This window comes from Camelus dromedarius, chromosome 5 (genome assembly GCF_036321535.1).
Source record: "Camelus dromedarius isolate mCamDro1 chromosome 5, mCamDro1.pat, whole genome shotgun sequence".
Classification (NCBI taxonomy): domain Eukaryota; kingdom Metazoa; phylum Chordata; class Mammalia; order Artiodactyla; family Camelidae; genus Camelus; species Camelus dromedarius.
In genome coordinates this window covers 31,222,182-31,249,182 of record NC_087440.1, presented here as the reverse complement: position 1 = coordinate 31,249,182, position 27,001 = coordinate 31,222,182, and the positions used below count along the sequence as shown (strand labels likewise).

The 27,001-nt window shown below is 45.6% G+C and overlaps 1 protein-coding gene and 1 gene segment (V, D, J or C); one reads left to right on the top strand and one right to left on the bottom strand.

Annotated features, from left to right (window-relative positions):
- The first annotated feature begins 858 nt into the window (after positions 1–858).
- Positions 859–15,184, top strand: DAD1 (defender against cell death 1). The gene is made up of 3 exons (XM_010989409.3): positions 859–1,169; positions 6,539–6,713; positions 14,952–15,184. Exons 1-2 carry the CDS (start codon positions 878–880, stop codon positions 6,667–6,669), a joined length of 423 nt encoding a protein of 140 aa, XP_010987711.1. The 5' UTR covers positions 859–877; the 3' UTR covers positions 6,670–6,713; positions 14,952–15,184.
- Positions 15,185–25,973: 10,789 nt separating this feature from the next.
- LOC105096961 (T-cell receptor alpha chain constant-like) overlaps positions 25,974–27,001 on the bottom strand; it is a 356,030-nt gene continuing 355,002 nt past the window's right edge. The window contains exon 7 of the C gene segment in view: positions 25,974–26,581.

Below are 27,001 nucleotides of genomic sequence, written 5' to 3'. Positions count from 1 at the left end.
GCTTTCTCTGCAGAATAAGTTGAAGGCGGTAGGGTTTGACCCAGGCACTAGGCAATGATGCTCTTAAAGGCGTTTCAGCGTTGACATCCTGGGATATTACAGTGGAGTAGGAGGCTGCCAAACTTGATCATATATCCTACGCACGTTAATCGACTTTCTCCACACCCTCCTCCCCGTGGCGCCCCCCGCCCCGCAATCTTTTCACGCTCTTTAAAGGCTATTTAGCAAAACGTGGGCCTAAGGAGGCGCCTGCTGAATGAACGAACACCTGCAGTGTTCTACCGTGCTTTTTGGTAGATCCCAAATCCAGTTCAGGACCTGGTAGAGGTCAAGCTTCCCTACTCTGCCCCGCACTTTCCTCTTCCAAGAACGAGGTCTAAGCTGGTGCCTGCGTAGTGACTGGCCGCGGGGGTTCTCACTGCGGGGCAACTTGTCTTGCTCTAATGATCTGGGACAGGCATCCGCAGTTAGCTCCCTTAACAGAATTAGGGCCGAGTGGGCTCTGAACGCGGGAGCGCCAGACACTGCCTTAAAGCAGATCCGAACAGTCAATCTTTGAGGACTCAGGTGGACAAAAAAAGGACCAGAGCCCTCGCGGTCCGCAGAAAAACTTCTCCCCGCCTTCCTCCCACACTATCTCGTTGCTACAGCAACTGTGGGCGTCACCAACCAGAAGGCGGAAATAGGGCAAAAAGAGTACACGTCTCCAGTCCAGGGACAGAGCCATTGCGCAGGCGCATTAGCTTTTTCTGGCTGTAGTTCTCAGCGCGCAGATGTATTCTGCGACTGCGCATCAGTTGTTTCACGCCTTGCCGGGCCTGTACGCTTGCGCAAAGTGGCAAATCGGGGAGAGCGCAGCTGGGCTACAGAGGTGCGCATGCGCCAACGTCACATCCGGTGTGGTGGTCGGGTCCGCCAGGAGTCTGGGGACGCCCGCCGGAGTTTGGAGCGTTTAGCCATGTCGGCGTCGGTATTGTCGGTCATCTCGCGGTTCCTAGAAGAGTACTTGAGCTCCACTCCTCAGCGTCTGAAGTTGTTGGACGCCTACCTCCTGTATATATTACTGACCGGGGCGCTGCAATTCGGTTATTGTCTCCTCGTGGGGACCTTCCCCTTCAACTCTTTCCTCTCGGGCTTCATCTCTTGTGTGGGGAGCTTCATCCTAGCGGGTAATGATTCTATAAGTAATCTCAGTAATAATGTGTTACTTTGATGCACTGCTTTTATTCCCACAGTACTCGTCTGTGTTTATCAGACCGCCTCGTGATGAGAGGATCCTGTATTGCCTTCTTGTGAATGGGGAAATGGAGGCTCAGAAAGGTTTGTCAGGACTATACCAAAGAGCCACCGAGGAGCTGGAAGTAAATCTAGAAACCACCTTAATGCTGCTGCTCAACCTGGTGATGCAGTTCACTTTGTTTTGTCCAGGGACAACTCCATTCCAACTTTCACTTAACTTCTTTTTAAAATTTTACTTATTTTTTAGTGAACTGTAGTTTATTTACAATGTTAGTTTCAGGTGTACAGCAAAGAGATTGAGTTACACGTACACACACACATATATTTTCAGATTCTTTTCCATTATGGCTTATTACGAGAAATTGAATATAGTTTCCTGGACTACACAGTAGGTCCTGTTGTTTCTCTATTTTATGTATTGTAATGTGTATCTGTTAATCCCAAACTCCTATTTTATCCCTTCCTCCCAACTTTCACTTAGCTTTAACACAACCTTAAAGTTGATAGACTTAAAATGGACCCACTCTGAAGTTATTTCACTATGCTGAGCTTAGTTTTCATTCACATAGTTCTATTTGAGCTTTATTATTCTTTCTGATTTACAGCAAATTTGTTACCTTGTAGACTGCCATATGTAATGAGAACTGGCTGTCTCCATAAATTCTTGCCAAAATCTGACCATTCTTCCTCTACAGGGATTCAGTGAATACTGAGCCCAGGCTTGGCCCAGGGAGTGTTAGCCAGTACAATTTATAGGTGCCTGTACCCCATGAACCTTTCCAGTCACTGATATCTCCTGCTCCATGTCTTGAAGAACATGCTACAATTCGCGGTTTTTCTTTTTTTCATCATAAGGTTGTCAACTATATTTTGAATCTAATACAGGGTAAAATATGGTAAAAGCTTTGAGGATACATCTGTATGTTCCTTGTATTCAACGAGTTTATACAGTGTAATTGGGGCACAGACAATACAACATTAGAATTGTGTGGAGACTTCATTTACAGTGGAGATTTAATTACAGCTTAAAGTTGTCAATCTATAGGATTTTTTTACACATTCAGATGGCTGGTTCAGACTCATGCCAGAGATACTCTGCCGTCTCTGTTTCTTAGAACTTAAAATAAGCCTAAGGACATGTGTGCCAGCTTGATCTGGAGTTGCAGAGGTAGCCTGTATCATCTTTGAATTTTGTCTGAGATGATCAGGACCTGGTTCTCTGTGGCACTATCCTGGCCTGTAGGAGTTTATATGTTATCATCATCAGATACATCAGAGACATCACTCTCCTTGCTCTAGACTCCCCCTTCCTCCCTACAAATTCTGTTTATGACCAGGAATTTTATTAGACAGGAGAAGGAATCTTGAGAATGTCTGATTTTGTTTTCTAGATCTGGAAAAGTAGGAATAGGGTGGGGCCTAAAAACTGATTTAAAAAAAGCCTTCTCTCTGCTGAAGTCACCCTGGCTTCATAAGTTTCTAGGGCTAAGAATGACTTCTCAGGGCTATATGGAAGGGTGTGGTTTGCAGAAGAGTGGTGTGGACTAGAGCTATAGATGATTGGTGTGGTAAAAGTCAGAAGATTTTTTTGAGCAGATGGTTTTTCCTTATGCCAAGTGTTGTTTTTGAGGCTAAAATTGAATTGGCAGACTCCCTTCTCTCCTCTGATGGCTTGTCCTTGAAGAGAATGCCTAGTGAAAGGGCCCTTTAATAGTGGAGTCCTTATGGGGGAATCAAGATTTCTGTAGCTGTTAGACAACAGGTCATTGGGCCAGAGAAATGTAAGTTGCTTCAAGAAAAGAAGAGATTCATGACAACTCATAGTTGCCCTGGAAGGGTATCATTTGCACATCTTTCCACAGCCTTGACCTTACTAAGTCCACCGCTGCCATTCGTTAGCCCAAATCCTCAACTGGATACATGTTTTAATGGGAAATTTGAAATTTCGAGTTTATCCTTTGTTCTATTTGTTGAGAAGGGGAAGCTTGTACCTGTTTCTGGTGCTGCGGTTTCTAACTTCCCTATGGGAAGAGAAAGGAAGAGGCCAGTTTGGCTGAGAAAGGGAATTGTAGGAGATTACGTTGAAGGATTAGTAGTGCTGGATGCTAGAGCTTTGAGTGCCAGGCCAAGGAATTTTATCCTGTAGGTAATAGGAATGCATCTAAGGACCTTTCTTCCTTCCTTTCTTTCTTTCTTTCTTTTTTTTTTAAAGATTTGAGTAAAAGAGAGATTTAAAATTGGTGCTAGTGTGTAGGATGAATTGGAGGGAAAAGTTTTAAAAGTCTGGTTCCCTTAGTTTCTTTTTGGTAGTCTGATCTCTTGCATTCCTTCTGCATGTGTTATATGCATATGCTCTTTAGAAATTAATCATTACATTGTAAATCAATATAGAATGCTACCACATTTTCTAAAGAGCCTGGTGTTATTTGGGTCCAATGAAAATGTGGTTTTCTATTTCTTCATGACTGGGAGACTTACCCATGGTTTCAGGAAGGAGCCAGAGGCAGAAAATTGCTATTGAGAAATCTTTTTTTTTTCCTCCCTTGATCAACATTTTATATTTTAAAGCCAATAGGCTTTCAAAGGGCTTGAGAGGTAGAATATTTTTCTTCCAGACAGATTTCATGCATCCTCAGCAGCTGACTGTGTATCTTGTGGTTAGACATTCTAGAGGAGGACATCTGTCCCCTTTTTAGGGTTGCCTCCCTGTGCTGGCACCCCTCATAGTTTCCTTTTTACCTCACTGGAATCCCTCTTTTTGCTCATTCAGAGTGCTGTTTAGGAGGGATAAGTGGAAAACATTGACTGTCCTTAAAATAAGTCTTTGATCTTGAAATTTGCTTTTAAGTCATTTCACAACTTTGGTTTGCTCTGTTTTCTAATCTATATGAAATAATTGTGGATTAAAAATTAGTTTTATTCCTCCAGTTTACAAATCCAAAAACACTTTGAATTTGAAAGGTGAGGAGGCCTAATTCAGAGTGTTTTTTTTTTGTTTTTCTCTCATGTGAGCTCTTAGGCTGTGTGGACTGGGGTCCAGCATTTCTTTGGGAATTATCTGTTGAATTTCTGGGCCCATAACTGTTATCCTAAGAGATTGGAGGTTTGTCAGCCTTATGCCTGAGAGCCCTGTTTCTCAATCTCTTTCATATCCATTGCTACCTCTTCATCCTCTGTCACTCAGGCGCTCAGTATCTCTCATCTAGACTACCGTAATCTTCCTTATTGATCTCCCAGCCTCTGGTCTCCCTCCCTCCAGTCCCTCTTTCACTGTGTCTGCAGGTTTGATTTGACTTGCAAATGTGATTGTGCCACTCCCCACATAAAATTTGTCTGTGGTTCCCAGAGAAAAATTAAAAAATTTTTTCATGGCATAGAGGCTCTTTCATCATCTGGTCCCATATCTCCAGCTTCATCTCTTGCCTCAGCATCCTCTGTGCTTTGTATTCCAGCATTATTGAGTTACTTGTTATTCCCTGAACGTGCTGTGATGTCTTAAGCTATTTTATCTGTATTCAACTGCCTGGAAAAGTCCTTCACCTCCTAGACATCTCAGCTCAAGTGCTGCTTCCCTTTGGAACCCTTCCCTGGCTCTTAAGATTTAGGTCTTTCCCCTGTGTTCCTGTTTCACTACCCAGAACTGGTTTAGTGCTCTTTTCATCTCTGCATCCTCTGTACTTAACACTGTATGTAAAATTGTGAGCATGCCTGTAATAATTTAAGGAATATTGAACAACTATCTGCCTGGTTCTCTGCCAAGGAACTGAGGATTCAACTGTGAAACACACAGACATGGTCTCCGCTCCCACAGAGTTTATAATCTAGTGGGAAATGCAGACAAGTAAACATGGATATAGTGCTGTGATTGTACTGGCAACAATAGGAGCACAGATAGGCACTCAGTGGAACCTGTCAGTGGTTCCGTAATACTTCCCTAATATGTTTGCTTTTCCAAAATAATGCTTCATAATTTCTCTCTTCACTCTCATGTATTTCCTCCTTTCCTTTATTCTCAGCACAGTGTTTCAGTTGTACCTGTACCATACCATAAACAGGTACAAGCTTTCCCTTCCCAACAAGCAGAACAAGGGATAAACTCCAAATTTCAAATTCCCCATTAAAACCGGTGTCCAGTTGAGGACAGTGGTGGATATATTACCTGTCAACCAATAGAGAATTCATCTCATTCTTTTGAATAATTGCATGGGATTTCATGGCATGCCTGTAGTGTAATTTATTTAAATAAGCCCCTTGATGACATTGGACTGTTCTCACTTTTTTTTAACTTTACAAATGTGCTGTTAGAATGTCTTTGTTCTGTAAGATAAATTCCTTCATCAAAGGTAAAAACATTTTAAATATTAATAGATATTGCCAGCTGCTCTTCCAAATGGATGAACCAATATATACTCTCCACAGCAGGATTTTAATTGGTCACCCTTGCTTCAGTCAGTGTCCTTCATATTTTGAAGGGTCCAGGTGCCTCTGATGCTTCAGTATCTGCATGTCTAAGTATAATGAAAACTGTTGCCATGGTGATGGACTCTGGAGAAGTGGTCTGGTAGTTTTCTGACCTTTGGGTTTGATCTCAGTTCATTGCTTTTTTTTTGGATAGTGATAGAATGGATGCTAGCTTGAAGCAAATTTGGGTTTTCTTAAGTACTGTAATCATTTGTCACAGGCATAAAGATATATATATGCCTTCGGGTTTTAGCCTAACTCTGAGAAGTCATATTGTTCCCTTTAACAATTAACAGCATAAAATTTATGTGAACAACTTGACAAATTTTAAAATTCATCCTTTTAGCCACCTACCACCCAGATCGAGAACATTACCAGCATCCTAGAGGCCTCTTGTCTATCTTCCCAGTCATTCGTCCTCCCGTGAAAGATAAAGACCATCATCCTGACTCGTATTACCGTAGATTGGTTTTGCCAATTTTAAGCTTTATGTAAATAGAATCATACAGCAAGTATTTTTTTGCAACTGGATTGTGTTGTGTTCCTCGACATTGTATTTGTGGAATTCATCCAGTTGTGAAGTTCCTTTTCATTTCATTACTATATAGTATTCTGTTGCATGCGGATGCCATGATTTACCCATTTTACTGTTGATGGACATTAGGTTGTTGCCAGGTGGGGGCTGTCATGGGTATCATTCCTGTAACTGCCTTTTGATGGACTTGTGTGTCATTTCTGTTGGAATAGAACTGTTGGTTCATAGAGTATGTGTATGTTCATTAGTCATACTTGTTTCATACTTTTTGATAGTCATTTTTGTGTTTTGTTTCTTGTACAGTTTGTCTGAGAATACAAATCAACCCACAGAACAAAGCGGATTTCCAAGGCATCTCCCCGGAGCGCGCCTTTGCTGATTTTCTGTTTGCCAGCACCATCCTGCACCTTGTTGTCATGAACTTCGTTGGCTGAATCATTCCCGTTTACTTAATTGAGGAGTGGGAGACTAGAAAAATGTAAGTGATGATCATAGCCCTTGTCCCATAATGTTGATTTTAGGAATAGAAATTGAATGGGTTTTGATCATGGTTGGCAGGGTTCCCATATTGCTGATAAGACATTTGCAGAATTTTCCATATCCGCCTGCAGAGTATGCATTAATATCATCCTGATTCATCAGTGTTGCCGCTCTGGGTCATTGCCTTCTCTAGTCACTGTTCTGCAAATCATTAAGATAACAGAAAATGAGAGTTTGCTTGTAACTAATACATTAATTTCTGCACCAGTAACTCCATGAAAATAACTCCGAGATCTTGGAAGAGACATAAATTGTAGGTTTTGCTTTTAGATTTGCTTTGTAATTTTTTTTTTTTTAATTTTGATCTCAGAGGACTTGAAATGCTGGGCCGTTGTCCACGAAGTACCTAGTATAGTGCTTACACCTGAGTGACATCCAGTGTCTGCTGAGTGGTGATGATAGCTGTTTGCTAATGTATGTGCTAAGTTAAAAATAAATGGAAAAATTGGACCAGCTTGGGAGAACTCTTTAAAATATAGGATGAGATACCATTTGACTCATTTTCCAGTCTTCCTTTTTTAGCAATAGAGCTCTTTTTTTCTAGGTAAACTCATACAGAATCTCAGTATATAAAACAGCAGTGGGCCAGAGTTGTTTTGACTGACAAAAATTGAAAAGCCCTCTTTACTTGGGTTCTTCATGCGTGGTATGGCCTCTTCTCCATCCTTCCCTCCTAAGCAGAATCCTGAAGCTCTGAGAATTGCATGACTAAAGATCAACAAACTGTATGTCAACATTTATTTTATATGTAAGAAAACAGAGGTCCAGAGCAGTCCAGCGGCTTTCCCCAGCCAAGTGGCTGCAGGGTAGCGCATTAGTCCAGCGGTGCTCTTGGCCCAGTGCTTTTCTGGGATCCCGTGTAGCTTCCTGATGAGTGAATGCACTCTATTCTTTGCCTTTCCACTACAAAATTGTATGTTGCAATTACTGGGGTAGAGAAAAGAGAACCTTAGGCAACGTTATCCTGTTAGGGGGAAGAATATCCCAGGACCAGTCTCTTTCTATCACTACTTGGAAGGCTGTCATTTTTGTACTAATCAGAAATCTAATAAAAGAGTTAGAGCAACCATGGACAAGGTGAATGCAATAAAGTGACAATGAGTGTACTTCAGTTTCTGGCATGAATTAATCAGCTACTTTATATATTACACAGATCTTTTCCATTATTGATATTGCCTCAGAAACAGTTCTGTTAGTTCAGATAAGGTTTCATTTTTGGCAGTGGTAAGTTGACAGAGATGGTTTATATCAGTGAAAAAGTTTGAGAACCACTTCTTTCTACTGTCCTAATACAATTGAACTCTTTGGAGACCTGATCGGGACTCCCCCATGTGCCAGTCAATGCCTCAATGCTGGGAGTACAAAGAAAAGTAAAATGTGGCTCCTACCTTCAAGAAGTGAACAGTCTAGAAGGGGAGAAGGCATGTAAACACAGCAGCAAGAGCCACATGCAAGACCTGAGCAAAGCGCTGTGGGAGTCCAGAGGAGGGAGCCGCGGTGCCATCTGGAAGCAGAAGCCACAGATGGGGTGTCTGACCAATGACAGTTCTTGAGGACAATTAGAAAACTCATCCACCAACATTGACCTTCGCTGACCTGAAAACATCATGAGTAACCCTTGAGCTCTGACAGCAGCCTTGCTGGAAAGGTCATTAGCCTCCTGACCTCCTTACACTCCATTTCTCTGCTTGCTATTTCTAGATGAGTCATGGTGTATGCTTTAAGGAGACGGTAGAGCAAACAGTTCCAGGGTGTTCTCTAGGATCAGGGAGATACCAAATCATGAAAAATTATTTTCTAGGACTGTCGTGATTGGAGGAGGACTCTGCTGCAGAGAGCTTAGTGTTTCAAAATTATGACAAAAACAGAGACAAAAAAGCAGGCTCAGCCGAAACTGCAAACTGCAGACCATGTTAACGACCTTGGGCCACCTGTTCAGCTGGGAATTATGGGCCCCGGGTCTAGCAGAGTCTTCCAGTCCGAGGCTGCAGTGTTAAATCATTCTATAGACAGTGTACTCAGAGAAATTCTTCTGGCGGCGGGGGGGGGGGGGGGGGGGGACCGCCTAGGGGGATTTTCACAGGCATCCATCATTTGACACGTTCTATACCGTCCTGCTCTCAGTTGGCCCTTTTTATGTGCTGCTAACTCAGTTCTGTGTGCAGTGTGCTAAAACACTTTTAAAATCGTTTTCAATATTTATATCAACTCAGATGGCAGAACAAAACACATTCTCCGTATTTGCCAAGTGTGTTGAGAGTCGAGTATAAAAAGAATAAACGTCTGTAGTGTACGGCACTTCCATGAATTTGGGGGTGACATTTAAAACAAGCAGCTACTCTGAAAAAGGGAGATCTAAAGAAAATGGCATTGGGTTAAAGAAATTTATTCAAGGAGAAGGAAGGAAGTTAACAGATAGTGAGGGCTCTCTGTGGGCCAGGCTTTAAGTGCTTCTCCTGTGTCTGATTTTCAAAACAACCGCATGAGGATAGTCTTGCTAATTCCATTTACAGACGAGAAACAGAGAGCCTTGTGGGAAATCTTATGTCTAATAATCCAGTCTGATGTCAAAGAAAAAATTTTAATATCTTTTTGCTTAAAGTTGCTTATTATAAAGTATTTGACAATTGCACAGTTAAAGAAGTATGTTTAAAAAGTTACCACAGTCCTTTCCTTTATTACTTTCTTTGCTTATATTATGACACTTTAAAAAATACAAAAAAGTACAGAGAATAATATAACAAACACCCTCCTGTATCCACCACCTGAAATGTACTGGTTTTGAAGAGATTAAACACTTTATAGATTGAGCTGATGTTCCTTTGAGTCCCTCTCCAGTCCCAGATCTGGAAAGGCTTGAAATTCACAGCAGTTTTGTTTGGCAAGGACTAATGTCAAACCTAGATCTGTTAACACGATCTTTTCCACGCTTCAGACTTCTGCAGTCTCCTGAAAACATGCCCAAAGATGGCCGTGTGAGAAACCTGTGGTAAAAGCTGTCCGGTTGGCAGCACTGCTTGGAGGGTGGCTATCCCGGTGGTCAAGTAGACACATCATATTGTTTTAGATGATCATAAAAATGAAAATGCAAAAGTGAAAAATGCTCCTAGTGAGCTTCTGAGTCGGGAGAAGCCATGCACATCTGAAATGGTGATCAGCATTTGGCCCTTCGGTGGTAGTAAATCTATTTTGGGGGAATGTATGATACAGAAGTTCAGTAGATTTGAATACTTAAAAATTAAAATGCTGTCTGTAAATATTTCCTTTTGTTTTTCCATGTCTCCTTGTGAAATTTTTTTCAGAAAATGTCAGCCTGTCTCAGGCATTCTGAAGGGAAATGAAGAAAAGGGGGGACATAGCTACATTGGGTCACAGTTTGGGAAGGAAAGGTCCTGATGACGTGGGCCCTGGATCAGAGGGAAAAGTGAATGGGGCTTTGATGAAGGGACAGCCCTGAGCCTGGAAGTGTGCTCAGCCTGGGGGAGACTGTTTGCCACAAGCTGGTGCTGAAGCCCTGTTAGTGTTGCTTTGTTCTCATAGTGGAGGCTGCTCTCCCACGGGTCTTTGAAAATTCAGTGTTTAATCCTGGCTGGACAAGGGGGCTTCTGGCCTGGGCAGAACATAACCCTGGTAAACCGTACTATTTACAAACAAGCAGTTGCTGTTGGCTTTTCGAATTCATCAGTAAAGCACTGTGGTAATCCAGAAAATTTCCTCTAAAGGGGAATCTAAATGCTATTCCTTAGGCTCTACTGCCACCTAGTGGCTTCTACGTTTCATTGCTGAGAGCATGTACTACAAAGCATAGCAGAAGCTGAGTTTGGGGGAAGAAACCACAGATACCTTTGTGATGAAACCTAATTTCTTTCCAGTCACAGGAGGGCAGCAGAGGTCCAAGTGGGCATAGATATTGGGGGAGGGGGTTGCTTTACATTCTGGCCAGAAGTGGGCAGTGTCGACTTAGGCACAAAAGGGCATGTAACCTTGTAAGCGGCTCTAGGATTTGGTTACATAGGGAAGACCAAGTGCATGAAGACCCACACATTTACGTTTTGTTTCCTTTTCTTGTCAGTTCAGGAGCTCCCTTTTTGGTTTATTCTAGACCTATTTTTGCTCTGAACATGACCTCCCACGGGCAGTCATCTTTTAATTTTTTGTTGGTGGGGTGCCGGTTAGTTACTATATCATGTTCTCTGTGACATTTCACCTTATACTGAAGTAGGTTTAGTCACCAAATAAGTTCTCAAAAAGGGAACTATTCTAAATTTGTAGGAAGTATTTTAAATTAGCACAGCATAATCTTTTTTCAGCCCCACCCTTTCCCTGGTTGGAGGGTGAGATTAATTCTTTACCTGGTCTTAAAACCTTGAATCTGCTTATTTTATTTACTTAAAAAAACTGATAATTGATGACTCTCTAACTGGTGACTGAGCTCTATTTTGTATTTGGTCCACTTAAAGCTACAAAAAAAAAAAAAGAAAGAAAAGAAATGAAAAAAAAAGAATATTAAGTAGACTTGTGTTTATGAAGTTAATTGTGGCTGTAACTCCTGGTCTTACCTTCTCCATCCTGAGTCTCAGATGATTCCTACTGCGAGTCATCCACCCCCAGGTTGCACAGGAGCCTCTTCTGAGGGCCCTCAGGGTCTGCATGCATGCCCCTAATGCTGCACTTACCACATTATTATGAAGCTATTCATTCACTTTCCTGTCTCTCCCAGTGGACTTTTAAAATTCCCTAAGGGTTGGGACCTCAGAGCTTGCTTAGTACAGGGTCACAGTCCATGTTTATTGAGTGTATGAATGAATAAATCATTCTCAACTGCAGGAAAATGATGTATAAAATAGCTGTATCATTAGTTCCATGGATACTAAGACATGTGGAAAGTGCTGTGGAAGAAAGGAGCCAAGGAAACAGTTCATATGTGGGGCCATGGGATGGGACTTGAGTGTGAGGCTACGAAGAGGGGGACCTACACTGTAGACCTTGTTGTGTTAACTAGTTGAGTGGACAAATAGGCTTGTCTCTGAGCCCCAGTTTCCTTATCTGCACAAGGAAAGGGATTGGCCTGGATGTTCATCAGACTCTCTTGCAGCTGTTAGAGCCTCTGATGAAAGCATTCCTTCTTGTTCGAGGAGGATTGTGCTGTTTGTGTGCATCCTCAGTTGAGCTTTGCTTTTTTCCCCCCTTTTTGCTTTTTTTCTTCAATTGTTGCTTTTTATCCATTACCAGACTTTCACCATCCATCACAGGAGGTGGAAAGTTAAAGTGTGACTGCCTATAGCAAAATGCACAATGTTTGTTTAAGGCCTTTTACAGAAGTAGGCAACATTTGTCAAATGTTTTACAGTTATTACATGATCAGGCTTGCGAGACTCACATATGCTCCACATACACGTGTACACATGTCAACCCATGTGACCCTCATGGCCCACTCCGTGATGGAGGTGGGCAGATAGTGGTATTCCCATTTTGCACAAGAGGTCATTAAACCCTGGTGAAATGTAAGTTGACTTGTCCAGGGCCTGGAACTAATAAGTGACTGGGTGGGAACTTGATAACAGATGTTTTGACTCCAAAGTTTATATCGCTTCCTCTCTGTTACATTCAAAGACTTTTGGATGATGAATATATACATCTTGTTAGAAGGTTTTCATGAACAGTATTAAACTTGCTTCTCTCGGAGAGGTTGATAAGAAAGGATGAAGACAGGCTATCTAAAATGTTTCTGCAAAGTCGGTCATCTTTAATATGATCCAGAAGAAATGGAGAAGAGTGCAGATCAGGAGACCTGACTTTTTCCAGACAGGATGACCCTGGACCCGTGCTCTCCAACAGAACTTTGCATTGTGGAAATCTTAAGTTTGTACTGCCCAGTATGAAAGCTACTAGCCACATGGAGTTATCGAACATGTGAAATGTGGCTAAGTGACTGAGGCACTGAATTCTAAATTTTATTTAATTTTAACTAAGTTTAAATAGTTACCTGTGGCTAGTGGCTATGGTGTTGGACAGCACAGCTCTGGACAAATCATAAAACTCTTAGGTGACAGTATCTTTATCTATAAACTGAGAGGATTAGACTAGCTGATCTCTAAAGCTTTTTTCATTTTTAGAAATACACAATCCATGCTGTCTGAAATTGTAGGGATTCACATTGTGCTCTGCACCGAGAGTTTCTGCAGAATGGTCTTTGATTCACATTGTCTCTAATTTCTGTTTTAATTGGGTGACCAGGATCCAGGATGAGGTGGATTTGAAGGAAAATCAGTATTTGAGCTCAGTGCTGCTGTCTGAATAGAGACAGTGCTGGGAAGAATACAGACCCAAAGAGAAATGACCCTGTCTGACATCCTGTTTTGTATCTCTACAGAGAATAATTATTTTTAACAGTTCTTTGTGTTGTCCCTTGCTTTCTCTTAAGATGATGAGAACAGGCTGGTCAAATGGCACTATCTTCCCTGCTTGGGTGAATAGAGAAGAAGTCATGCTAACTCTTCTCAGTAGGTGTCTTCAACTTTGCATGTCTTGATATCAGGGGAGGAAATTTTATTAGTCAGTTTCCTGAAACCTTTATCTCCTGGTCAACAGTTAAAATCATTCTTCTGAGCCGGCGAACAGTCCAATTTTGTTCAGCTAATATTTCAAAGAATCCTTGAACCTCTGCTTTTAGAATACTGTCTTGTAAATATATTTTTGCTTTAAAAGAAGGGAGCAGATCTATGTAAATAGAATTTTCTGAAAACCACTATCAAAGAGACTTACTCTCATGAGTCATTTTTTGCCTTTTGGACGGACCAGTCCCAGTGTCTTAGATTTAAATGTTTTAATATCATATATTCTCAAAACTTGACTTTTCTAATAAAAGAGGATTTATTTTATAATTCTAAATGTGTCAAGGCTCTTCACTGAAACGTCCCTGTGTTCTCATCCTTTCTCACTTTGGACATTAGAACTGATGTGGTGTTATTAGTTCATAGTCTGTTGTCAGAGAGTTTGCTTTAAGGAATTTGATGGGATGAATAGGTGAATTTTAATAGGTCTGTTTGTTCTTTTGGCACTGTGGATGCGTTTGCTCCCCGGTTTTGCTTTTTGTTTTACATATTTTTCATCTTTGCACTTAAGTAGGGATAGTCTGCAGCTATATAGCATTTCTCTAAATATCATTTGTTAGTGAAATAAGAGCAATCTGGCTAGAAGTTTAAGATCTTTCCTTTAAACTCTGAAGCTAGCATCTCCGGGTCACCTGAAGCAAGACACAAAATAACATGGTGCCTTTTTACCTGCTGGGGTAGCCCAGCTCTTCTGAAAGGTAGTGTTTCCCAGCCTTTTTCAAGTCATGACACACATAGAAGACGGTAGTGTTTTTATGGTGCACTGCAGGAAAATTGGCTGCTTGTAGCCAGAGACAGTGGGGCCCCCAGAGCCAGGGGGCCACCTTCTGGCCACACTGCATTGGGGCACACCAGGTCGGCAGCCCTCCCGGGCGGACGTAGGAAAGGAAGCCTGTGTTTGCAGGGCAGGGCTTGGGCTCCACCTTCCAGCTACACACCCTTGTGCCCCTGACTCCGGCACCAACGTGGCTACCTCTCTTGGAGTTATTCTCCACCTCTTTCTTGTCAAAAATAATCTCACCTTTAATGAAAACACAATTATTTCTTCTGTTTCGGTCCTTTGTCAAATCTGAGACTGGGAATTTTTCTCTACTTTCTTTTGAATTCTTGTCCCCCCCCAACTCCCCCAAACCGGAAGTTAGTGCTTTATAAGCTTTCTAAATCCAGAAAAGCTTTTTAGGCTAAATTGCAACCCTCTCAGTCAGAGATTTTGGGCAGGAGAGGTCAGAGTGACTAATGTAAAGTCATGTAGCTAATTAATTACAGAGCTGACGTTAGAACGCACGCCTGACATTCCTAGTCAGTTATGCCTTGGTGTGCTTGGAATTCAAATTTGAACATTAATTTTTCTGGATGCCTCTGTAAAAGGTTCTGTGAAAAATATTTGCTTTCTTCTGGTTGGTCTAGCTGGGCTTAAATACTGTCCAGAATTTGGGAACCCTGTAACTGTGTTTGTGGGGTTAGAATTTAGATGGAAGGATTTGAGGTCCTGTCTGTAGCATCACAAGATATTTTAAAAAACCTTGGATATATCTTCTTACCTGTCTGCTTCTTTCTTTCAGGTTCCCTTTTTGATTTCCCCCGGATAAGAGCTCTTGAGATGGCAGTTTGTTGGCCACATGGATTTTCTTCAGATTTAAACTTGCTACCAACTCTGATTTGGTCTGCAGTTCCCTAGCTTCTCCGTCAGAACAACTTTGTAACGAGCATTTATTAGCACAGCCTCTGCCTTCCACTAAGTGCATTAAGTGTAACCTTTTCGCTTTTCAAATTAAAAAACTCCATGCCACTCCTTCCTATGCCTCTGGCTCTGCTTTTTGTTTTTATTCTTTATTGGTATTAAAATCCTTTTTTTCCTTCAATCTTCTGTGCACAGCTCTTTATGAGTCGATAACTTGCAACTGTGACTCTACCTCTGTGTTTTCATTAAGTGTATTTGAAGTTAATGACAAAAGGCAGTGCTGACAACCCTGGGAACCGACAGTCCTCTGTCTCTTCCCCGGAGCGGGTAATCCTCTACTAATCCTTCAGTTGTCGCAGGTGGTTCCACTCTTACGACACAATGCATTCCCGGAACTGCATCATTAAGCACTTTGTTAGAAATTAAACTAAGTGTGTGCTTCCACATTTATATCTGCTTCAACGCGATTTCGTGATGACAAGTGAAATAAGTATCTCTGAGACGGGGTAAGGGGAGCCCGGCAGCCGGTGCGGGGGCGAGGGGTGTGCGTGCTTGCTTACAGCATACACTACTCTCTAAACCACCTGCACAGACAGATGCTCTCTCATTTCGTCCTTACCATTGTCTCAGGGGTTCCCATCCTCACTAGGTAGGTCCTCATTGGGTTGCTTGAGATCAGAGTTTGTGACATGGCTTGGGTGGAACAGCAGCTCTGTGGGCTGGAGTCTAGGCGTATTTACGTGTGCGGTGGTGGCAGCCCTCTTCCCATCCTGGGTGCTGTGAGAATTCCTCTGTTTAAATTTAGCTGACTCCTGAGATGGCGAGTTGTGCTCTCGAGGTTTTCCAACTTACTGCACGTTAGAATCACTTGGGGAACTTAGAAATGAAGTCTTAATGCCCAGGACACACCCCAGACCAATGAAATAAAAATCTTCAGGGGTGGCACCTGCACTCTGTACAGCTACCCGGGAGATTTGAACGTGCAGCCAAACTGGAGAAGCACTGCTCTGGATTTGTGCTCCTCAGCGTGCAGCCCACTGACCAGCAGTACTGACATCACGTAGGATCTTAACCTGAAAAGGAGACTTTCTAGCCCCACTCCGGACCCTACTGAAGTGGAATCTTTTAACACAGTCAGCAGGGGACTCGTGTGTGTTAAAGTTTGAGAAGGACCCATCTAGAGCAAGTGGTTCTCCAATTTTGGTGCATCTCGCAATTACCTGGGAACTTGGTACAAAGCTTGGAGGGGGACCTCTGTTCATGAGCTCTCTGTGTAACTTCGACACACTGAAGTTTGAGAATAGCCCTAGATCAGGAGCCAGCAAGCTGTTTTAAATAAATGGCCACATCAGTGTTCTAATAAAATTTCATGTACAAAAACAGGCTGTTGGTTCTTGGGCCATGGTTTGCCATTCCAAAGGATACTAGTTCACTGAAATTATGACTGAGCAATTTAATATGCTTTGAAACTTCTTTGTACAGATATGTGACTTTTATCAGGAGGCTTCTGGATTATTTGTGGTCTCATAGATAAAGCAAGTATTTTGAATAAGAAAAGCATCTGAACTTACAGATGGGTTGAAAACTGGGAATAATAATAATAATTTTATCAAGGAAGACATTACGATTTTCAGAGCCTTCAATGTACAGATTTTGTTTGATGTCTGCCAATGATCTTGAGATACATGGGGTGGGTACTAAGCTGCCACTTACTGGATTAGCTGTTCTCTCAGAGGTGATTTACCCAAGCCAGTGACTATCAGTGGGAAACATTCATCTTTGGTGTATCTTTTCACCATTTGCAATCGGGCAAAAGCATTTTGGAGTCTTGAGTTTAAATTGAGTTAAAAGCTCATTACAAGTGACTCATTTTTAGGCTTCTGTTCACTTGCTCAGTGGTTCACAATTCTCTATGCAGAAGAATTAGCTATGGAGCTATTCAAGTTTAAAAAAATGCATTACATCCCCACCCTGCTCCTGTAGTTGAGTTTCTGAGTCTTAGGGTTTTTTTTGTTTTTTGTTTTTTGTTTTTTTAAGCTAAAGTAGCTAAAGACATGGTAGATGAGAGGCACAGAACCAGGATGGGTAGACTTTTCATTAGATGCCTTTTCCAGTCTCGCCGGCTGTGTTGTGATGGTGCCTCTCCCTGGGCCTTACACACGGGCGCCCAATGCAGCAGGTTGAAAGAGTGGATTGTCAGCATCACAACCCAGAGTGAGGTCTGTCCTAGCATTTACTGCTGCCTCTAGTTCAACACCTTTATGAGGTGGATTTGTTTTTATTTTCTGTGCTCTTTTTGTCGGGCCGGAAGCCATCGGCCACAGCCACTGTACATGGTCTGTTCCCTACCATTCTTTGCAGTGGCGGGAAGCCCAGCCCTGAGCCCCTTCTGCCCACACATTTCCTGCCCCGTATCACATGGAAACCATCTCTTGTGTTTTCTTCGCTTAGCAGCCAAGACCTTTGGCCCCTTTGATCACATCCTTTCATCTCAGGCTTCAAGACATTTTTGTTATGATGGTTGAAATACTTGGGGAGGTCAGAGAGGCCTGCTCTCGGATTTTGGAGGCTCAGCAAACCAGCACTGGGGGTTATCGGGCTGGGGAGCTGGTGTACAAACTCAGTGTGACCTGTCCTCCCATCTGGGCTTGGCGGCTCTGGGCGTCTAGACAAATTTGGGCACTATCTAACTTTCCAATTACTGATTTCATTAAAAAAATTTAACAAATAAAGTTGGATTTTTCCTGCGCTGGAAGACAAAACTTCACAGAACAAGGATCTTAGATGAGGGAATGAGAAAAAAGGAGGAGGACTTGTGAGGAACTAAAAAAATTTTTGCTTAGGTTGAATTAATGGGTGGGTTCAAGCTCATGCAAAACTTCTGTCAGTGGGATGAAACAGGTGTATTTTCAAGCCACCAGAGAGGCAGCCTGGTGCTGCTGAAAGCACTTTGCTTGCTTGGAAGGTATTGATTCAAAGACCTGTTCTGTCACTTGCTGTCTGTTGACCTTCTGTAGACCTTTTGTCTTTAAAGTTTAGCAAATAATTAGTCACCCAGGCGCCGTGCTACACAGTGCGAGGGATGACGAAAGGTAAGACCCAGCCTTGCTGGCCAGGAGTGAGTAGCTAGCACTGAGCGCCTACCATGTGTCTGGTGTGGTGTTGTGTACTCCTGTTACTTGCTTCCATATAGTCCCACAAGGAAGGAGGTGGTCTTCTCCTTTTCCAGATGAGGAAGTGGAAACTCAAACTGCAGTGTTACAGATTGAATCTTTTTTCTGTCTGATTCCAAAGCTTTTGGATTAGGCTTTGAAGGAGATAAATGATGTAATAAGCATGGGGACAATAATACTTCACACTGTTGTCCCCACAAAATGTGAGCGACAGTGCCTCGTTAATGCAACTGCCCTGCACATGGATGGGTACCCTCAGAGCAGTCGTCAGAAATGCTGAGAACTGTCCGCACATTCTGCTTTTCTCCATCAGCTGCACGTACAGCTGTACTGGCTTTCAGCTAAAGGACTGTGGTGGCCAGTGTCAGGTTTTCTTCTTCCTCGGAGAAAGATATCCCCAGGGGTCTAGAGACATCCCTAGGGGCTGCTATTCAGACCTGATCTACCTTTTTAAATCCTAGGATGAACAATTTTGTTTTTTAAACTTTTTATTGTTGAAAATTTTATACACGTGCGCGCACACACACACACACACACGCACGCACGCAGGCACATCAAGAGATAAACTTGCAGATACCTAACATTCGCCTTCAACAGTTACCAGCAATTTACCCCAATCTAGTTCCAGGGTATTAATAAAAGACATCCGGTGGAGGAGTTCCTTCTTTCTCTCACTCCATCATTTAGTTAGAAAATCTCTGAGTGCCTGCTCTGTCAGGTACCGGACTTACTGAGGTGATCAGAACAGACAAGGTGCCTCCCTTTCTGAGCCTTAAGTTCTAGTTGGGAAGAGAGCCAAATTAGCACATAAATAGAATCGCGTTGCTGTAAGTGGAGTGAAGGAAAGAAACTAGGTAGTGATCCCATATGGGGAGGGGGAGGGGGCTACTGAGACACTGGTCGAGGAAGACCTCTAAGCAGGAGGCATTTAGGCTGAAATCTGACAGCTGGCAAGTGTCCACCCTGGGACTGGCTGGGCAGAGTGAACCTAGATATTGCTTTACTAACTCTCACTGTCATGTGATTGAGTAATGGAGTTTGCTTGTGCAGAAAGTACTGCCTCAGGAGATGACTAACATCACCAACATTTACTGAGGGAGTGTCTGTCTCCTAAGTAAGTGTACAGGGCTCAGTTTTGCCAGAGGGCGATCAAGTAGGGGCAGAGTCACGGAAGATGGAAGGGCCATTCAGGCAGAATACAAAACACCAGTCTCGGGGGTTCCTGAGACCCTCATCCTTTCCTGCTCCTTCCTCCGTGATGGCTGCGTCTGGGACTTGGGGGTCCACAGGGCTTGGAGGAGAGCCTGGGGATCTGAGTCTGGTGCTGATGTGAGCCTAGTTCACTGTGATGGCAAGTGATCCCCTTCACCTGTTTCCCGGTTCCTCAGAGGGGGACAGAATCCTCTGCCTACTGCTTAGCCTTACAGTCAAGAGCAGAGGAGCTCACGTTGGCTTTGGTGTTGTACAGATGCACGATATTCTTCGTAAAGATTCCAGATAAGGATGCCACCCCACCCATGTCCCTTGGTAAATCACTGGAATGACTTGGGTCAGCAAGGAGAAGCAAGGACGCCCTAGAGTTTGCTAAAAATAGTGTCTTGCTGTCTCCACTGGAAAGAAGTCCTTTTCAATGTTAACCCAGTTTCCTCCCATCAAGGCTTGGAGGCATGAAATGGAGACCCTTTGCTGACCACTTTCTGAACCACAGCCCTTCATTTATTTGAACTCTCTTAAGTCCTTCCAGCCTTGTCTCACATTTATATGCTCTTCCCCAATAGGTTCTTTTTTTCTCCTTGGCTGAATTTTGTGTGGGTGGTTCAGGGAAAGGGTAGACAAGTACCCTTTCTGCTTCTCAGTGGGATTTTTGAAAGAATTTGAAAATGGGAGGGCTCTCTTCCTGCATCCCATTGCCTCTGGAATGGGAGCTTGCTCGCATTTCTGGAGCAAACAGGGAGAATGGGCTGCCCTCTTCCCCAAGGTGGTGGAACCCACCTGGAAGAATGGAGGGTGTTCTGGCGTGAGAAGGTGGCTGCCCAGAGAAGCTGTCAGCCAGAGGGTGGTCTGCCTTCATTCCTTCAGACCTTGTGTCCTGCCAGGGCTCAAGGGGGCCCTTCTGAAGGCAGAGAGGCCCCCAGAGGGTGAGAGGGGCAATCAGAAGCAAGAGTGTTCAGGGATGATGCAACGAGAGGGGTCTGGGTGGCCTGGAGTGCTCTGGGGCCAGGAGTGTTGGCTTTGATCAGAAGCTTGGCTACAGCCTTGCCAGGGCCTCCTGGTTCTGTAATTTCCCCTCCATCAAGCTCTCCCAGAAGCTGGAAGTCATGGAAGGGGCAACAAAATGCACATGGCGGTGTAATCAGAAGCTCCTGGGGCCATAGTGAAGGGAGAAGTGGTCATCCACTGTGGGCAACAGCGACCCACTGGTGGGGCAGGGAGCCCTAGGCTCCCCTGGGTGCCAGCTTCTTGAAGCAGGAGCCCCACTTCTATCCTACGGAGGTGGTCCACCCTGACCCAGACCAACTGACCCAAACATAGGCTCTCTGATCATCTTTCTGGGCATTCCCTTATTTGCATGTCAGTTCCTAAGCTGAAACTCTATATGTTTGTTAATGGGAATTTACATATGCTAAAATGCACAATTCTTAGGTGTACAGCTGGACTCATTTTGACATGTGTATACACCCGTGGAAATCACCCAAATTAAGATGCAGAACATTTCCACCACCCAGAAGTTTCCCTCGTGCCCCTTTCTGGTCAGTCCTTCCACCCCAGAGGCATCCACCATCCATCACTAGTGATTAGTTTTGCCTGTCCTTGAGCGTCATCTGTGTGGAGTCCACATCTTGTACAGAGACTGAATCCCCAGGGCCTGGGGCTGGTGTCTGGCACTTGGCAGGGATGCACAGTGAGAGAATCCTTGGTTCTTAGCTACCCTGTGACTGAGCACTGACCCCCTGGGAAACTGAGGCTGTGGGCAGTTAGTGAGCTGCCCAAGGCACAAGGTCCTTGGCTTAGTGGATCCTGGCCATCAGCCCAGGCTCCCTAATTCTGAATCCAGTACTCTCTCCGGGCCCCCAGGGAGCTCCCCCAGCTCCTCCCTCGGGGCTCCCTTCTAGTGCTCTTCACAGGGAGCCTGGTGATCCTGGGCAGGTAGTGCCCCCTGCTGCCTGCGGGGCCAGACCCTACACCCTCATTCCTCCATGCGATGTGATAGGATCATGCCGACCAGAGCCCAGTGCAGTGACAGGCAAAGGGCAGGGACTTGGCTCCTGCAGTGAAGTCTCCTGTCCTTTTATTTTCCTCTGAAAAGGGGTTTTCCTCAGCTTTGGGGGCTTTCCTTCCCCAGAATAAGCAGACGAAGGGAGAAGAGGCCTCTTTGGTGGAACGCTGCTGCCCCCAGGTGGGTTCTTGGGGACACTACCACAGAGCAGGACATCCAGGCCCGGCGTTTTTGGGGTCTCGGGTTCTGGACTTCCTTCTACAGCTCCCCAGCTCCTGGCCTCCTGGATCCTAGTGCCCTTGGTCCCTGGGAGGCAGATGTCCATCAGAAGCATCACCCAGCACCTCAACCCCAACCTGGAGTAGGAGGAGGATCTTTCTAGGAGAACCAATCCCAGCCATTGTGGGAGGCAGATGTGGCCCTCACACCTCCGGCGGAGGGCGGGCTGGACATAAGCCTCGAGGGCGTGTCTTGTATTAAGCAAGGGTTTAATCGGGTGAGATCAAGGTTTGATCTTAGGGCTCGGATGGGGGGCAGAGGCGGGGTGGGGGTGCTTCTCTGCAGCGGGGTGTGCAGCACCTCCGGCCTGCTGTGGGCGTGGGTGCCGCCGCCAGCCCCTCCCAGCTCGCCGCCTTCCTGTCGCACCTGCGGTCGCGGTGGTGTAACGGCGCAGCCCTCCCGGCCCTGGCACGTGGCCCGGGGCGATGCTATCTCTAACTCAGTATTTTTAACTCTTCTTTCCAGAGGATGTGGCTTCTGCGGGAAAGCTTCAAAGGGCGCCCCACTGGCCCCCCCGCTTGGCAGCCATGATGTCATGGAAATGGGCGGGGCGGCCCCAGGCCCCCAAACACCTGCCAGGAAGTGGGAGACTTTTTCCACTTCCTGTCCTACTTCTGGCTACTGACTCAATGTCTGACCTGCTTATTAATTTCAAAATATAGCTCTCTGTGTGATACTCAGAGGAAGCCTTACTCATGTGTGTGTCTGGGTGAGATGAGGCCTGAAACCCAGGTGGCCTTACACAGAGGCAGGGCACCGGCCAGTCTGCAGCCTCCTGGCTAGTCAGTGGACTTACTGAGTGACAGTTCCGGGTCTGCAGGCGGCTTGCTCCCCGGCCCCAGACCCACCCCTCTGTCAGAAGCCCTTCTTCCCACACACTGCTCCAGGAGGTAGTTTGGAGAAGGAGTTTTTTGTTTTGTTTTGTTTTGTTTTTAAATGGAGGTCCTGGATGGAACCCAGGACCTCCTGCATACTAAGCACATGCTCTACCACTGGTCTATTATTCCCCCCACCCCTAGAAGGAGTTTTAAGATAGGACATGTGGAGAAAATGAAGTGAACGGTAATGTGGCCTTTAGCCCTGAACCTTGATATGGTCCCTCAGTGACCAGAGCAATACTTCTGGAAGCTCTGTGTCTTCCCAGAATAACCATCCTCCAGGTTCTATTGGGTTAGTGCCCGCCTGGGGGCTGCACTGACCACGGGGCCATCACTCAGGTTTTGCTTTTCCTGATAGTTCTTGAGAGGTGTACTCTTAACTCTTGGCTAAATTGTGAAATAGTGGCTCACCGGGCCACCTCACCTGTTAATCCCCACTTTCCTTTCTCTTATGCTTCCCGCCCCCAACTGGCTCCCCTGCAACACATGTAGCTGGGCCCCCTCCCCAGTGCCTGATGGCCCTAATCATTTACCTGTTCACTTGCTGGTTAAGTGTATTTTAGGCATTAGTTGTGAGCCAGGCACTGTGCTAGGTGTGGCAGACACACGGATGAACAAGATAAGATACACTTCCCAACCCAAGGAGCGCATGGTTGAGTGGATTTTCTTGCCCAGATGTTACCTGATAGTTAAAGTGATATATGTTAAGGGCTTATGTGTGACCCTAGAGAAGATGGATTTCATGGGAAAACCAAGAAGACAAACAATCCTTCAAGACTCAGATGGCGCCTCTCCAATGGTAGGTCTTAGCAGAGGGGTTGCTCTCTTGGACTGAAGACCCCACCTGGATGTTTCTGAGGCACACACCAGCTTAGCCTTCTCTTGACTGGACTGTGATTCCATTTCTACTCAGAGGGCAGGTCTCTGGGTGAAGTGTCGGAGAATCCTCTAGAACCCTAGGCCTGGGGTTATAAGCAATCATGCAATCCATTCTTCTGCCTCCAGGGTTGGCCTGTACTTACGTCTTTTCAGGCAGTAGGGTGTCTGTCCAGCGAAATCTGTTCTACAACTGGCCTGGGTGACATGTTTCCCAGGGGATGGTGTGTGACCTTCCCTCCTGGAGGCTGGTCCCTGCTCATAGGGACTGTGTCTCCTCAGGGCTAGGCCTCCTTATGGACTCATGACTGTATCCAGGTTTCCTTAGCAGCCTCTTCCCTCTTCCCTCCATGTTGAACAAGGCCTGGTGTCTTACTGCACTGAGGGGATCTTCTGCAGGGGCCCTCAGCCCAGTGCTGCCCCTCCTAGTGGGCATGGGCCCCCTTCCCCTGTGCCTCCTCACAAGGCTGCTTTAATTCCCTCCGACACCCCCAGGGTGGCCTGGGCAGACATGAGAACAGAGTGGACAAAGATGAGTGGCCCCTCTGCACCACCTGCTCAGCACACCCGCTTGCTCTGCCCTCTGACTCGGCCCTCATTGGCTGTCGGCTAACTGCTTCAGTCTTGAGACAAGGTTCTTGCTGGGATCAAGGACCCCCTGGTTTGAGATGGGACCCTCTCACAGGCAGTGCTGTCCTGCTTTCCAGATGGTCTCCCACCTGCCTGAGCCCTCGTCACCCTCGGCTTGGGCTGGGCCTGGAAGGGTGGGTCTTACTCCCTCCATGGGTCTGGGTGGCTCCCTCGCCACTGCTGTCCCCCTAGCCACTGCTGCCCATCATCTCATAGGTCCTCAGGTGGCCCTACGGGTCCAGTGTCCATGGGGCCCTGCCATCTCAGGGCCCTGGACTGTCATGACTCCTTAGGCTCCCTGGGCCTCCTCCGAGGTCTTGGAAGGGTCTGTCTTTGGCCCCTTCACTGCCTTCCAGGGTCCCTGCTCCTGTCCCTTGTCCTAAGCCCTGTGTCCCCTTCAGCCCCAGCATCTTTGCAGCCAACTCTCAGGAGCAGACGTGTCTCCCCAGCCACCCACACGTTCCTTGCCTGGATCTTTAGTATACAGACCAAAGTGGATTACTACTTTAGGAGAAAAAAAAAAGACAAACTAATTTGCCTTAAGTTTTTAACAGTTGATAAAGGCTTGCTCTATTAACCCTCCCAGGCACATTTTCATTTAACATGGGGAAGAGGATGCTTTAATTAAAAGAAATTCCCAGTGGTGGGATCTCCGGCATTGTGTTAGACTGAGGAGGAGGAGGCAGTTTTGAGTTTCCCGCAGGTGGTACCTGTCCTCCTGTGTGTGAGTGAGTGACCTGCTATGATGTGATTTCCTCTGAGACCTTTCCCTTTAGTGATCTTTAAGGCCACTTATATTTGGGCTGTACGTGAGGCAGCTCAGGGAGAAGTGGGATTTCTGTGACTACCCTTGGGAGTGCTGCGGGAGATGGACGGGGTTCTTACTTCTATAGAAGCCACAGAATCAGAGATGAGTGGTGCTGGAGGCAGCTCCAACTGTGGAGCTCAGGGAGGGCAGGGGCCTGCCGAGCTGGTGGCTCCATCCCTGTGAAAAGAAGCAGGCCTGAATTGTAGCTGGAAGGATTTGCATGTTTCTGGCTGGTGTGGTCAGAGACACATCCCTTCCCACCCTGGGGGAATGGTAAGCACTGAGCTTCAGTCTTATTAGTTGTAATTGTGAGGTGGATGCCTGAGTGGTCTCTGGGGGTGTTCCCGTCAGTGCCCATGACCCCACGAAAGGCTAGGAGAATCCCACCTCCTGTCCTCTAGGTGAGGGCTCGAGACATCTGTCTCCTTGGCTGAGTCCCTGGGCTTGAGGAGAGAGAGCTCATCTTTGTTCTCCTCATTCTCACAACCAGGGTGGTGGGAGTAGTCAGTCTTCTACCCACTTCCCTGGCTCCTTGACTGGGCACTCCAAGGGGCTGGGCCTTGAATGGGGACCCAGGCAGTGGAGGGGTGGGTGGTCCCCAACCATGAATTTGTAGAGCAATGCACAGTTTCATTGTGAATCCAGCCTGAGAGGGAAGGCAAAGGAAATATTCTAGGAGGGCAGGAGACAGTGGGTGGCCTTTTGGGGACACTTGCTGGGTGGTCCCTGTCTGCCCAATTTCAACTGTAGGTCATTACCACCCATGTGTCTGGGCGTCCGGCTATGGGTGGCCCAGTGGTGTGGCATGAAAACGGAGGAGCAGGGACCAAGCTTTTAAGTGGGTTTGCCTGGCCCCCAGCACAGCCTTCTGAGTGGATTTTTTTAGAGGTTATTCCAGGAAGAGGTTGACTTAAGCAGCTTGTTGAGTTAGGTTCCCTGAACGTCATCATGGACAAACGTCTCAGTTTCTTTCTGCCAGGCTAGTGATCCGTAGCCGGGCGACAACAACCCCGACCAAACCCAGCCAAACAGGAGCACAGTCTCTGCTCTTCCAAAACACTTTTTTTTTTCTTAAACATTTTTTATTGAGTTATAGTCATTTTACAATGTTGTCAAAACACTTTTAATGAAGCCAAGGCAGCAAAATGTGGCTCAGGTACACAGCAGAGCAGGGCCTAGATAATGAGATAATTTCCCCCACATCTTGGGGAAGAGGGTGGTAGGTATTTCTTTATGAACACTATTTAAAAAAATACAAACTCTGCACAGTGTGCTCCAGGAGCTAGAACTCAAGAGACCCCACTGAGGATCCATCACCCAGTGGGCATTGAGGCAGTCTCTGGGAGCGGGGAGGGAGCTTCTCCACAGCCAGGAGGGGCTGCAGCAGCCCCCGCCTTTGCCGGGGATGCCACGCAGTGACAAGTAGCAACGAGGGAACAGAGTGGGTGGCGGCAGTGCTGGACAGCTCTCCAGAATCTTGATCACGAATATCTGGTGGGATCCCGTCGGTGGTATTGCCTGAGGCCAGAGAGGTGGATGGAGCCTTCTTGTCCACGGGGCAGAGAATATTCCTTTCTGCTTGAAGAGGGAGAGGACTGGCTATGAAGAGGAAGGGGCGAGGGAGCACATGGCTCTCATGTTCTTGGCGACCTGAGATGAGAAAGAACAGAAGTCAGGCTGGATACTGAGGAGACCCAGGACAGTTAGGGATATGATGGGGACACATTTGTTTGTAGAGTTCTAGGAGCAAACGGACCCCGGGGTTCTTTCTGATGGTGGTGGAAACGGATGCTCTTGTCAGCCGGATGGCCAAGGACACTGGGTGGAGAGGGGTACGGAGCCAGGACTAGGGTGTAATATGAGTATAATGTCTTCTCACCATATTGGGGTCAGGAATTGATGGCCCCTTCAGGATTTGTAGTGAAAGGGATACAATAGAAGGCATGGGTATGAATGAATGAGTCCGGTTCTGAGTTTCTGTATTTCCTTCTATTCATTAGCTGTGTGGCCCTTGATGTTACTTGGCCTCAGTTTCTTCATTTCCCAAATGAGGAATAATTACAACTGTTC